The 14673-nt window shown below is 39.3% G+C and overlaps 1 protein-coding gene across 1 annotated transcript; it reads right to left on the bottom strand.

Moving 5' to 3' along the window:
• Positions 1 to 2122: 2122 nt before the first annotated feature.
• LOC109164974 (G-type lectin S-receptor-like serine/threonine-protein kinase At1g11410) lies at positions 2123 to 14644 on the bottom strand. Its single transcript, XM_019313547.1, has 8 exons — positions 13806 to 14644; positions 11712 to 12287; positions 11301 to 11423; positions 11034 to 11203; positions 10695 to 10905; positions 10354 to 10591; positions 2841 to 2988; positions 2123 to 2730 (listed from the first exon to the last, which is right to left on the bottom strand). The coding sequence occupies exons 1-8, from the start codon at positions 14527 to 14529 to the stop codon at positions 2419 to 2421; spliced, it is 2502 nt and encodes an 833-aa protein (XP_019169092.1). The 5' UTR covers positions 14530 to 14644; the 3' UTR covers positions 2123 to 2418.
• Positions 14645 to 14673: the final 29 nt, after the last annotated feature.

Below are 14673 nucleotides of genomic sequence, written 5' to 3'. Positions count from 1 at the left end.
TGAGAATGAATATATTGATTAGTTTATGCGCAAGTTGCAGCATTGATTACATTAGATGAATTTGCAGATGATCGAAGTTGGCCATTTACTACATAGATAATATTGTCTGCAAAATATCTTGAGGATGAAGACTTGGGCTCTGTTTGGCAACGCTAAGCTAGGAGCTTATAGCTTATTTTAAGCTACTAATAAGCTATAAGCTCTGTTTGGTAATGTTCCCAAAACAAGCTCCTAGCTTAAAATAAGAGCTTATTTTGGAACGCTACTTTAGGTAGCGTTTCAAAATAAGCTCCTAACTTCCTAACTTTTTTTCCATCTTTACCCTTATTATTTTAAAGTAATGACATGTTTTAACCTTATGAATTAAAACCCTTTCTCTTCCCCTATCCCAACTTTCACGTCAATCCCTTCCTTAGTCTTGTTTCCTGCTAAACAATTATGTTGAAACTTTAGCTTATTATTATTATTATTATTATTATTATTATTATTATTATTATTATTATTATTATTATTATTATTATTATTATTATTGTTGTTGTTGTTGTTGTTGTTGTTGTTGTTGCTATTGTTGTTGTTGTTGTTATTATTATTATTATTATTATTATTATTATTATTATTATTATTATTATTATTATTATTATTATTATTATTATTATTAATGTTATTTTAAAATTAGCAATATGGCTTCAATCTCAAATTGAACAAGAGCCATCAACGAAAATTTAAGTCACACCTCTAATATCTCAAATTCAAAGTAGTAATACCTCCATCAAAGAAAATTTAAGTCACACCTCTATGGAGATGAAGGAGATTCGCAACAATATTGCTACTTCATTATGGGATGCTAGATCATGATCATGCTAATAGTTTTATTTTAAAAAGTGTTTACTTTTTTTGGAAGACGAAATGTTAAATTTTAATATGTAAACAAATTAATTTAAATTTTATAAAGATGTCCTTTTTAGTCTTTTTACATTTATCAGCTTATCAAAAAGCTAATTTTACCAAACACTTTCAATCATAACAGCTAGCTTAACAACTCTTCAATTTTCAGCTCCGAGCTTATAGCTTTTCAACTTTCAGCTCCTTTTCAGCTATCAGCTCCTAGCTTATAGCTTTTCAGCTAGGTTTGCCAAACAGAGCCTTGGTAGGGGTTTGATTGATAGATATTATTGTGTTTATTATTATTGGTAAATGAAACAAACTCATTCAAGTTAAGCAAGTTGATGTTAGGAAAGAACACGAACTTAATGGATAAAACATTTTTATTTTTTTGACAAGAGAAACTATCGTCAAAACTCAAGATTTTACGGCAAACAAGAACAACAGCTACGGGCCGTGGTCCATCCTTCTCGTCTAATCGCAACGAGAAGCAGCAAGTCAGCAGCGACGAACCTTCCCTCCGGCGAGCTTGAGTTTCTCCGGCGAAGCTTGGTCAGAGTTAATGAAGAAGAAGGCGTGAAAAGACCAAAATGCCCAGGGCAAATCGGAGCTCTCGCCGGAGTCTTGACGGAATACGGCCATAGGGACTAAATTGACGAAAAACAATTATTTTCGGGGACTAAATCAATGAATACGCGATTGAGGGGCAACATTGACAAATCGCAAATAACTGAGGGACCAAATCGTTGATTCAGCCTTAATTTTATAAGTTTGGATTATTTATAGTACCCCTTACCATTAAATTCAATTATATTACTTGTAACTTGTAAGTTCTAAAAAAATTTCTTTTTTACTAATTCATCACTTGAATTGATCTTTTCCTTTGTTCATTTACTAATTCATCACTTGAATAAATACATTTGTCCCTCTCACCATTACACATTGTTTATCAAATAAATTTACAATCATGTATGTAATTAAAGTTTTCAGTATGCTAAATATATTTGCAATATGATTCATACATAATGATGCGTATAATAATACTAAAATAATTACTTATTTTCATAGATTATACTAAGTTAATATGGTATTTACGTATCTAATAATGAGAAATATAACACATTAAAGTCACAGAATTATATCAACATCCACAATTAATATTAACATTATTTTCAAATGTCTAAATAAATAAAATAAAATAATAGAAATATAATGGAACTATTCTTTAAAAAAAAAAATCTTTTACAAAAAGATATTTAGTGTTGGATTATAATTCCCATTATATTTTACAATGATAATATCATTACAAGATAGGCTTTACATAAATTACAAATTAAAAGAAGTTGATGAGAAAACTTCAATATATAACTAACATCATGCATGCTTATCCTAAGATATATATATTTTTTGGAAGACAAGGAAATTAAAACTCATAGCAACTTCTATTGGCTAAATTCAATAACTATGTAATATATCCTAAGCTATATTAATATACACGTTTGAATTTCAAACTTATATTAACATGCATGTTGCTATTTAACGACCAACGAGTTCAGTAATTGACATACTACTACTTGATTGATTTCCACCATCACTTATAGAATATGATAATGGAGCTGCATTATTCCCTTGATTTAATACAAATCCTGGTCGATTTGGACGTGAGAGTTCTATACCATTACTTAACATGAAAATCACTTCTGACATGGTTGGTCTGTCATTTGGATATAGTTGAACGCACAATAAACCTACATGGATGCACCTCAAAACTTCTTGATCATCATACGACTCCCCTAATAATGGATCGACAATTTCCAGAGCTCTTTCTTCATTCCAGAAATCCCATACCTGAAAGTGTGTAACAAACATGCATTCATTAATGTTTTCTTCACTCTTTGGTTAGAATACTGTCTCTGTGTGTGTAAGGGAAGTGTATAGTTGCACAGAGATACACTTACATCTCCTATTAAATTCAATGAGGTTTCCTTGTACTTGTGTTTGTTCTTCTTTCCGCTCACAATTTCCAACAGCAAAACACCGAAACTATACACATCAGACTTTACTAAAAAGTTACCTCCCATTGCATATTCAGGCGACATATAGCCACTGCAATTAATTGACAAAACAACATTTCATGTTATAGCCCGGCATAAAAGTTAGTTATTGGTACACATATAAGTGAATTGAAGGGCGAATGCAACACTTACTATGTTCCAACTACTCGATTTGTGTTTGCTTCCGCTTGTTCTTCTTCAAAAAGTCTAGCCATTCCAAAATCTGATATTTTCGAGTTCATGGAGTCATCTAACAAAACATTACTGGCTTTCAAATCTCTATGAACGATTCGTAGTCTAGAATCTTGATGAAGATATAACAACCCTTGAGCAATTCCTAAAATAATTTCAAAGCGCTTTTTCCACTCTAACAACACCCCTTGTCTATTATCTGCAGAACCGTACCATTAAGTAAATATTGTCATGTAGGGTAATATTATTATAGAACTTCAATCATTAATTAATTATAGAACGGTGAGGTTATATATATACCGAAGATGAAACTGTCCAGGGCTTTGTTAGGCAAATATTCATAAACCAACATCTTCTCCTGTTGTTGAATGCAACATCCTAAAAGCCTCACAAGATTTCTGTGTTGAAGTTTGGCAATTAGCTTCACTTCATTTTTGAATTCTTCTATCCCTTGTTGAGATGTTCTTGAGAGTGTTTTGATAGCTACAAATTGTCCATTTTGCAACATACCCTGCAATTAGAACTGACAAAGCTCAGTTGGTTTGGGTGGGTAGATTGTGGGTGGGTAAGAACGGGCAAAGCAGGATAAGCTCAATTCACAGTAAGTAATGCTATATTCGATGAAAGTTATAGTGTTACCTTGTAAACAGAACCAAATCCGCCTTCTCCAAGTTTGTTATCTGCGGAGAAGTTATTAGTGGCAGCTCTAATGGTGTTTAGATCAAAGGCTAATACATCTGCATGGCCAGCTTCTTCCATATATTTCTCCAATTGTAAACTGGATGGCCGAAGGCGGTGGCCAGGCGGTGACGGAGCAGACGTGGGGCGTTGTGGGCCGTTTTCTGACGAACAAAATCATTAAGGCAGAGTATATGCGGCAAGTCATGGCATCCGTTTGGCAACCGGTACGAGGGGTTCAGGTTTCGGAAATTCAACCGAATCTGTTCCTCTTTGTTTTTTATCATGAGACGGATGTGGAGTATGTGCTGGAAGAGGGGCCGTGGTCGTTTAACAATCATTCGTTAGTTTGCAAGAGGGTTCCGGATGGTGTGATGCCGATTGATGTTGTGCTGGATACGATTGATCTCTGGGTACAAGTGCATGATTTACCGATGGGATACACGGGGATCCCGATTCTTGAGCAGGTTGGGAATTTTATTGGAACTTTTGTCAAACTGGACGAGAGGTTTATTGGGGAGCCTTGGATCACGTATTATCGTATTCGGGTGTCTATACCGGTTGATAAACCGATTAAGAGAAGGATGAAATTGCTGAAGAGGGATAGGACAACATGTTGGGTTAACTTCAGGTATGAGAGGCTGCACACTTTCTGTTTCTGTTGTGGTATGCTGGGTCACTCCTATAAGTTTTGTATAAAGGCTCGGGAAGCAAGAATACCGGTGGAACAGTATCCGTACTCTGCGGAACTACGAGTGGGAGGAAACCGAGGGCCACGGGAGATAGGGGACCCTTGGTTGGTTCCTCTCGGTGGAAAGCCGAAGGACTTTCCGATGCATGGGAATCCGAGCCGCCGACCGGTGGTACGGAGTAGCCCGGTTGAGGAGGCCGAGAGGTCCGAGACCGAAGAGGTAGTGGTGGCAGTGGCCAAGCGCCGCCGTGAGAATGGAGGGGATGGTACAGATGTGACGATGGTGGATGGCTCAAAAAACTTGTTTACGGCGGGTTCTGGATCACAGACCCGCCCAACCCAATGAGTACGCTGAGTTGGAACTGCCGTGGCTTGGGTAATCCACGGACAGTTCGAGAGGTGGTGGACATGGTGTCCAAAAAGCAACCCGACTTTGTATTTCTAATAGAAACTAAGGTAGCGCGAGATCATGCTGAGCGTCTTCGTGTTACGATTGGTTTCGAAGGCTTATTTTATGTTGACAATGATGGTTTGAGTGGTGGATTAGCGTTATTGTGGAAGAAGAATAATACGGCGAGACTCCTTAGTTACTCAAGAAACTACGTTGATATTGAGGTAACTATGACAGGTCATCCGGCCTGGAGAATGACGTGTTACTATGGTTATTCGGACCGTAATAGGCGTGCTGAATCATGGGATTTGTTGAGAATGTTGGCGGCAAAATCGAATCTCCCGTGGGTGGTGGTGGGGGATTTTAATGATTTGCTATACCAGTATGAGAAGAGAGGGGGAAATCCACATCCGAATAGCCTTCTTCGAGGTTTTGGGGAGACGATTGAGGATTGTGGATTGGCCCAGTTGCCAATGATTGGATACCCATATACCTGGGAGAAGGGGAAAGGGACTGCAAACTGGATTGAGGAGAGACTTGATAAGGTCCTAGTAACGAACGAGTGGCGCAATATAATTCCCCATGTAAAGGTTATGAATTTGAGAACCAGGAAGTCAGATCATTCAGCCATTTTTTTCACAGTTCAGGAGGAGGTAGGGAGGGATGGGGTTAGAAGAAGGGGTTTTAGGTTTGAGATGGCATGGTTATATGATGAGGGATGTAGGGGTGTGGTGGAGCAGGCGTGGCAGGAAGGGAGAGGGCAGGGTTTACAGGGTTGTGTTCAATACTGTGGAAACCGGTTAACACGATGGGGTGGGGATCGGTTCCATAAGTATGGGAAACAGATTGTGCAGCTGAAACGGGATCAACAACGTTTGAGAGGATGCACTGACTCGGCCTCTCTTGTCGAGTTTCAGCGAATAGAGCAACTTCTGAGTCGCACTGAGGCCCAGGAGGATGCATACTGGAGGCAGAGGGCCAAGCAGCACTGGCTCAAGGAAGCTGACGCCAATACCAAATTCTTTCACAGGTATGCCTCTCACCGAAAGAAAAAGAATACTTTACTTAGATTAATGAATGACAATGGGGATTGGTTGGAGGGGGATCCCATGAGAGATATCATTCTGGACTATTTTAAGAATATTTTCAGCTCTGGGGGTCCGGGAACTGGAGATGATTTTTTTGGGAGGATAGAACCCAGGGTATCACAGGCGCAGAATGACTCACTATTACGGCCATTTAATCTGGAGGAAGTAAAGGATGCATTGTTTGCAATGTATCCGGATAAAGCACCAGGACCGGATGGAATGAATCCGGGTTTTTATCAGCATTTCTGGGATGTGGTAGGAGGGGATGTTGCGAGTTTTGTGCTAAACTGTCTTGAATCAGGTGACCTCTCGTCTGGCTTGAATGAGACAGATATTGTGTTGATCCCTAAAAAGAGTAATCCAGAGTTAGTAACTGATTTGCGCCCTATAGCACTTAGCAATGTCATTTACAGAATAATAGCTAAAATGATGGCTAATAGAATGAAGCCTTTGATGGAAGGAATAATATCTGAGACACAGAGTGCTTTTATCCCAGATAGATTGATAACAGATAATATTCTATTAGCTGCAGAAGTGGGGCACTTTCTGAATCGAAAACAGTGTGGATTGAGGGGCTGGGGTGCACTTAAGCTGGATATGGCTAAGGCGTATGATCGAATGGAGTGGCCTTTTCTCCGTAATATGATGATGGCATTGGGTTTCCATGATAGATGGGTTGATTTGATTATGAAATGTGTGACCACAGTCTCCTATAGTATTCTGATAAATGGCTCAAGGAGTGACCCAATAATACCCACGCGTGGTTTGAGACAGGGAGACCCGCTATCCCCATATTTGTTTATTATCTGTGCAGAGGGACTCTCGTTGTTACTACAACAGGCTAACAGAGCGGGATTAATTCATGGATGTAGGGTAGCAAGAGGTGCCCCTCAGATTTCTCATTTGTTTTTTGCGGACGATAGCCTTTTATTCTTTAAGGCTAATGTGGAAGAGGCTAATGAGATAAAGAAATGCCTGACTGTATATTAGGATCTATCGGGACAGGTGGTTAACTACCACAAGTTGAGTATTTGTTATAGCAGGAATACGAGTAATGTGGATAGGGAAAGTGTGGCCCAAGTTTTGGGGGTGGAGCAGGCACCAAACTTTGGCAAGTATTTGGGTCTACCTTCGTTTGTGGGTAGGAATAAAAAGGCAGCTTTTGCATATATTGAGGATAAAATACGCCAAAGAATTGGGTCGTGGAATAAAAGGCTATTGTCTCAGGCAGGGAAAGAAATACTGTTGAAAAGTGTGGCACAATCTATGCCTACCTTCTCAATGAGTGTTTTTTTGCTACCTATATCAGTATGCACGGCTATAGAAAGAACGATGAATAGATATTGGTGGGGTTCTGGGACGGACAACCGAGTTCACTGGAAGGCTTGGGACAAGCTATGTGTTCCTAAGAAGTATGGTGGATTGGGTTTTAAGGACCTACGTGCATTTAATCTAGCTATGTTGGGGAAACAGGCATGGCGAATGCTCACTAAGCCTGATTCCTTAGTAGCTCGTGTTTACAAAAGCCGATATTTTCCCAGGGATACTTTCTTTGATGCGCAGGTAGGAAATAATCCCAGTTTTTGTTGGCGGAGTATAATGGCATCAAAGAGCATAATTTGTAGTGGGGTCAGACGAAGAATTGGGAATGGGGAAACTACATCTATATGGACCCATCCATGGTTACTGGATGACCAGGACCCTATGATACAAACAGAGATGCCTATACAGTTACGAGAGGCCAGAGTAGTGGGGCTAATAGATCAACAAACTGGTACATGGGATAATGAAATTTTATCAGATTTATTTCAACCTACGGATGTCGAGAGAATTATGAGAGTACCTGTATCCCGGGATTATAATGATGCATGGTATTGGTACGGGGACCCGAGAGGATTATATTCTGTGAAAAGCGGGTACAGACGATTGGTGGGAGATTATGAGAATAATCAAGGCCCCTTTACTAATTGGTTAGCTTTATGGAGACTAAAAATTCCACCAAAGTGGAAAATGTTCCTCTGGAGAGCTATTTGTGATATTTTGCCTACAACTACGAACTTGCTTTTAAAGAGGGTGGAGGTGAACCCATATTGTGCTATGTGTGGGATATCACATGAGAATACAATGCATGCATTAGTCTTGTGTGATTTTGCAAGAAACATTTGGGATCAATCCAACCTTACAATCCCCAATATTGTCACGGATATTTTTCATGTTTGGTTTGGGGAACTTCTAAATATTTTAGATTCTGATGGAATGTTATATGCAGCATCAATTCTATACAATATTTGGAAAGCTCGAAATGGTGCAGTTTGGGAGGCATTTTTACCACACCCGGGGTCCCTACTCAGAGCCGCAGCGGCAGCCAAGACCGCATGGACTCAGTCCCGCCCAGCCGTGGCTGCCACTGCCACTGCTACGCTGCCGACAGAAAACCGCCACGCTGCCCAGGCGAGTCCCACCGCCGGCCGCGGTGCTGCCGACGCCGCCGGATCCTCTGTGCCGCCAGTGAGAAGATGCAGGGTCGATGCGGGATATCTACACGAGACAGGGAATGCAACTGTAGGGGCCGTTTTATTAGATGGAGATGGAGCCTATATCTCGGCACTAACCGCGCCGCTACCGGCCTGTACGTCACCACTTATGGCTGAGGCTTTGGCGTGTAAGGAAGTTTTATCATGGCTAAAGGATCGAGGTGAACAGAATATTGAGATCTACACGGATTGTTTGACACTACAACGCTACCTTACATCATCAACCACTGCGTTTCGCTCTTACGTTGGCTATGCCATTGATAGCTGCAGGCAAATTGCCGTTTATTTTCACTCATGTTCTTTTAATTATATTTCTAGATCGGACAATTATTTAGCTCATGCTTTAGCCACTACGGCTTATCAGCAACCTGATACTATGTACTGGGATACTCACCCACCAGACATTATTTCAACATTTTTCTAATGAAGCACCGCAGAAAATTTTCAAAAAAAAAAAAAAACAAGGTATAAACGTGTAGCTATGCGTTGGTCCATCAAGTCAAACGTGTAGAATGACCAGGGATCGAGTCTCACCAGCGGTAGTGTGGGAGCTACCTCTCAAAGTGAGGGGGTTCCTTGTGTGCAGTGAGCACCGGTTTAGCCTCTGTGGTTGAGCTACCTCTCAAAGTGAGGGGGTTCCTTGTGTGCACTGAGCACCGGTTTAGCCTCTGTGGTTCATGTTCAGTTGAGTTACCATGATTTACATCCTCTCAAATGCTCTGTCGGGTCGGAGTGTGGGGGGCCCTTAGGGTTGGGGTTCAGCCTTTTGGAAGAATGAATGGAAAATATCTTGAGGTTGAAAGAATAAATTATGCTATGGATCAAGGTCTACATAGTATTATAGATCCTGGATCAAAATTACGAGGTACAGAATTCATACTCGTAAGTTACAGAATTTTATAATACAAAGACGCATATACATGTTATATATTTACTTATTTTTTAAATATGATTTAGGTACATGTTTTGTGTTCATAGGCATAGAATTTCACAACACAAAGACACAAAAAATCATAACATAAGACACAATTACTAATTTATTTTAAATACAGAATTCATACTCATAAAATACAGATTCCATAACAGAAAATACAAAAATTCACAACATAACACACATACACATGCACTAGGGTTCATAGTGCACTGTAAAACTTGGTCCATGGTATAAGGATTGTTTAACGACCTACTAGTTCAATAATTGACATAGTATTAATTGATTGATTTCCACCGTTACTTGTAGAATATGATAATGGAGCAGCTGTATTCTCTTGACTGAATATAAATCCAGGTGGTTTAGGACGAGCAAGTTCAATATCATTACTTAACATGAAAATCACATCTGACATAATCGGTCTGTCATCTGGATATAGTTGAACGCACAATAAACCAATATGGACGCACCTCAAAACTTCTCGGCCATCATACGACTCCCCTAATGATGGATCCACTATTTCCACTAATCTTTCTTCATTCCACAAATCCCATACCTGAAAATGTGTAACAAACATCAAAATATTTAAGAAAAAAAAAATTGTAAGAACAATGTATGTTATTAATAAGAAATTGAAATTGTATAGTATAGAGATGCACTTACATCTCCAATTAAATTCAAAGAGTTTTCGTTGTGCTTGTATTTGTTCTTCTTCCCACAAACAATTTCCAACATCAAAACACCGAAACTATACACATCGGACTTTATTGAAAAGTTACCTCCCATTGCATATTCAGGCGACATATAGCCACTGCAATTAATTGACAAAACAACATTTCATGTTATAGACCGACATAAAAGATAGTTATTGGTACTATACACAGGTGAATTGAATGGGGAATGAAGACTTACTATGTTCCAACTACTCGATTTGTGTTTGCTTCGACTTGTTCTTCTTCAAAAAGTCTAGCCATTCCAAAATCTGATATTTTCGGGTTCATGGAGTCATCTAACAAAATATTACTAGCTTTCAAATCTCTATGAACGATTCGTAGTCTAGAATCTTGATGAAGATATAACAACCCTTGAGCAATTCCTAAAATAATTTCAAAGCGCTTTTTCCACTCTAACAACACCCCTTGTCTATTATCTGCAGAACCGTACCATTAAGTAAATATTGTCATGTAGGGTAATATTATTATAGAACTTCAATCATTAATTAATTATAGAACGGTGAGGTTATATATATATACCGAAGATGAAACTGTCCAGGGCTTTGTTAGGCAAATATTCATAAACCAACATCTTCTCCTGTTGTTGAATGCAACATCCTAAAAGCCTCACAAGATTTCTGTGTTGAAGTTTGGCAATTAGCTTCACTTCATTTTTGAATTCTTCTATCCCTTGTTGAGATGTTCTTGAGAGTGTTTTGATAGCTACAAATTGTCCATTTTGCAACATACCCTGCAATTAGAACTGACAAAGCTCAGTTGGTTTGGGTGGGTAGATTGTGGGTGGGTAAGAACGGGCAAAGCAGGATAAGCTCAATTCACAGTAAGTAATGCTATATTCGATGAAAGTTATAGTGTTACCTTGTAAACAGAACCAAATCCGCCTTCTCCAAGTTTGTTATCTGCGGAGAAGTTATTAGTGGCAGCTCTAATGGTGTTTAGATCAAAGGCTAATACATCTGCATGGCCAGCTTCTTCCATATATTTCTCCAATTGTAAACTGGTATTATCACTGCTTGGTGGTGTTTTACCTACAATATAATTAACTTTAAAAGACATCCATTTTCTAATGAATTTACCCTAAAATTTCAAGAAATTCATGTGTGGGGCTCTCCGCTAGAGCTATACCTTTCATGATATTGGTAGAGATCAAACAATAGAGCACAAGAATCACAGCAGCAATGGGCAGAATCACCGAGACTATGAGCCTTTTCCCATGATGCTCTTTAGATTTCTTTACAAGTTGATGATCTGAAAGTAGAGAACTTTGTTTTAAAAGAATAATGATCTAGCAATAGTCTACTAGTATTTTGTCAGTCTCTCAGAATTGTGGTTATGACACTTAATGTGCAATTACAATAAATTGCACACTAATCTTAGAAAATTCACCAAAAGCTAAGTAATTCATAACACATTGAGAATAATCACTATCCTGATCAATGGAACAAGAGTTAGAACAAAGAATTGCTCACTCTTGCGATGTATCAATCTCAAGTCTCACACAAAGCATCAATAACCCCGAAGGTGTAATAAACATACCTAAATCAGATGCAGAGACTCGAACATAAATATCTTGACCTCCACTTGTGAACTCCCTCATATCTATCAACTCTCCATACCAAGTGATGCATCCAGTTCCTCCATCGCTGATATTCGAGCTTGCATATGCCGTGCAAGAACAGTTCTTCAAACACAGCTCCTCACATTCCTCCAACCCAATGGTTCTGTTCACTTCCGCCACTTCAGTGTTCGGGAGCTTGTTGTTCTCTAGTTTCAAGAACCCCTCACCGTTATGGCACACTTCTGTCTCGTTTCTCCAGCACCCTTGGCTCCAATCCCGCCTTGACTTGGGCTTGAACCCAGGGAGACATTTGCAGGCAATCTTCCCAGGAGTGAAGGGATCGCAAACGCCGAACGCCCCACAGTGGCCGTACCGGTCGCAATCGTCGTTGGGGTAGTACCACATCCCCACCCATCTCATCACACCATCATTCCCTTCCTGCCATATGATCTTACTGAACACCCCAGACTCATTTACCATCACTACTGAGTGTATAGACGTGTCCCGTCTCTCATACCACATCGTGACTTTATCGTCGTTGTCGGAGTAGTGATGTTATCACATCTTTGCTTGTTATTATAGTTATTTTGAATCATCTCAGTATTTAAGTTCTTTAATTTTGCTTATTTAATACATATTTTCCTTGCTATTATCATTTAATTATGGTTCACACTTGTTTTGAATGTTTTACGGTGTTTGTTAGTGTTTTTGAACCATTTTAGGTCAAAGATATGAGCAAGGGAAGTTTAAGGATGAGTTTTGAGCAATTTTGGACGAGTTCGGGGCCCAGGGCTCGACGCGTCGAAATTTTCCAGTAGCTAACTAATTCGCGCACAGGAAGTCTCAACGCGTGGAGAAAATTCTCGACGCGTCGAGAGAATAGGCGTCTATTTCTGGGATAAAAACAGACGCTTAAAGCGGCGCAGCTGGGCGAAATTCAATACAAGCGCGAGATCTCTTTTCCTATTATCAATTGCGCGGATTTCAAGGCTCATATCTCCATATTAAAAGTTAGCAATTCAAGGAATCTTCCAAATTCTAAATATCATTAAAGACGACAATTTCTTTATTTAAATATAGGAATTAGAATTTGAGTCCAATTTGGTACAAGATTCCTATTTCATCTTAACTTTGTACCCACTATAAAATCCCTCCTTCCTCAACCCTAATGAAGAGGAGGACCGAGACCGAGACAGAGAGATTTTCAGAGATTCTTGGAGACAAGAAGGAGAGAAATCAAGAGCCACAAGTTGTCTTGGAAAGCAAGAAGAAGACTAGGGAGATTTGGGAAAATCGTCTGGTTAATTCTTGTACTCTTTTGATGATTTGTAATTCTTTATTTATATTTGCTATGTATAATTTAGTCATGCTTGGCTAAATTCTTTAGAGATTCTTGGGTAAAAGTGTTTATGAACCTATGTGCCTGAGCTCTCAGTTTCTTTAATATATTATTATTTGGGTTTAATTCTTGTGTTGCAATCGTGATAATATTGTTTGACGCTTGTAATTAATGGCCATAGTTACTAGCTTCATAGCCATGTTTGTGTCACCAATGGGAGTTGGGGCATAAATTAGGGCACACACGATTGCACCTAATGGTTGGTCCTTGGGAAAGGGGAACTTATTAGGGGAAGTTTATTCTAGATTGTTGCCAATCGGGAGATGGTAGTAATTAGGAATAATTGAATGCTGATCTTTGATCTTATTGGGTGTTTAAGCCATGGGAGTGGAAATTCACTAGGAATAGAGATTACGGGAGTAACTCGATTCCACTTTGCATTCCCACACAAATCTTAATTCCAAACTAAATATTGCAAACGATAATTGGCACTAGGTGATTAAATACTTGAATCCCATGAATCTCAACTTCTCTCTAATTGTTTTCAAAATCCTGAACCTCTGTTTTATTTTTTTATTTATTTTTATGCCAATCAATCATCTAAGTAATTGTTAGGATTAGCTCTAATGAATAAGTTAGTAACTAGTGCTTGATACAACCACTTCCCTGTGGATCGATAACTCGTACTCCGAGAATTATTTGTTTGCAAATATACTACGCATCAAGTAGTAATAGGAGTTGATGTTTGGAGTCATTTCTGGAATGCCGCTCCACCGAACGCCATTCCATGGCCCAAGTCTCCAGACAGGGGACGACGCCTTGTACATAATCGCCTGAGGAATCCCTTTCAGATCCAATCGCACCACATACTCACCCCTGCCGGGATCATCCGCGGACTTCCACGCCGAAAGAAACTGGCTCCGCCCAGTTTTCTTGTCCCCTCTGAATTTCATGTAAGGAAGAAATGTGTCCGTGGGATAATCGAAGCTCTGCCATGGAGTTTCCCGTCTATCTGGGTGGTCATGATACAACACCAGATTCCCAGTTTCTTGTAGCTGAACAGAATAATAAGCTTTTATCCCAGTCGCCGGAAAAGAAAGACTTGTGTTCCAGACAGAAACATTAGTTTTGTTGTCTTGGATGACAAGATTTCCGGTGCTGTCGATGAAGAGGATTCCGGATGTGCCGTTGACGGGGTTGTCTCTGTTAGCAACCCAAACGGCCGTTTCTGGTATTTTTCGGTACCATATTCCGACGTATCGCTTGGCGGAGGTGGAATTTCCGGGAGTGAAGAAACCGAGAGCGTAAGATTTATCATTAGAGATTAATAAATCCCCGTCTTTGAGAGTATGGTTGAAGGTAATGGTGTCTGTGGAACTGCACAAACATACCAGAAATGAAAGAAACATCGTCATCAAGACGATGATTCCTGTGAACATGCTACTTTGTCTTCCCATGTTTTCACTTTTCAGTATGCTGCTGTGTACTGTTGTAAGGAAGAATGAAGTGAAACGATACAGATAGATGATGCATATATATTACTTGATTTACAAAATGATTTTACTATGTATTTGGTACAATTAATTGATCCAATTGTTTGG

Source organism: Ipomoea nil, unplaced genomic scaffold, assembly GCF_001879475.1.
Source record: "Ipomoea nil cultivar Tokyo-kokei standard unplaced genomic scaffold, Asagao_1.1 scaffold3069, whole genome shotgun sequence".
NCBI lineage: Eukaryota > Viridiplantae > Streptophyta > Magnoliopsida > Solanales > Convolvulaceae > Ipomoea > Ipomoea nil.
This window is presented reverse-complemented; position numbering and strand designations above follow the sequence as displayed.

What these genes read in the sequence shown, in the direction of transcription:
- LOC109164974 (XM_019313547.1), bottom strand. Translation starts at nt 14,529, where the DNA reads ATGGGAAGACAAAGTAGCATGTTCACAGGAATCATCGTCTTGATGACG. An exon ending in CCTGGACAGTTTCATCTTCG is followed by an intron (nt 10,592 to 10,694) that starts GTATATATATAT and finishes ACGGTTCTGCAG; the next exon opens with ATAATAGACAAGGGGTGTTG. An exon ending in CATTGAATTTAATAGGAGAT is followed by an intron (nt 2,731 to 2,840) that starts GTAAGTGTATCT and finishes ACACACTTTCAG; the next exon opens with GTATGGGATTTCTGGAATGA.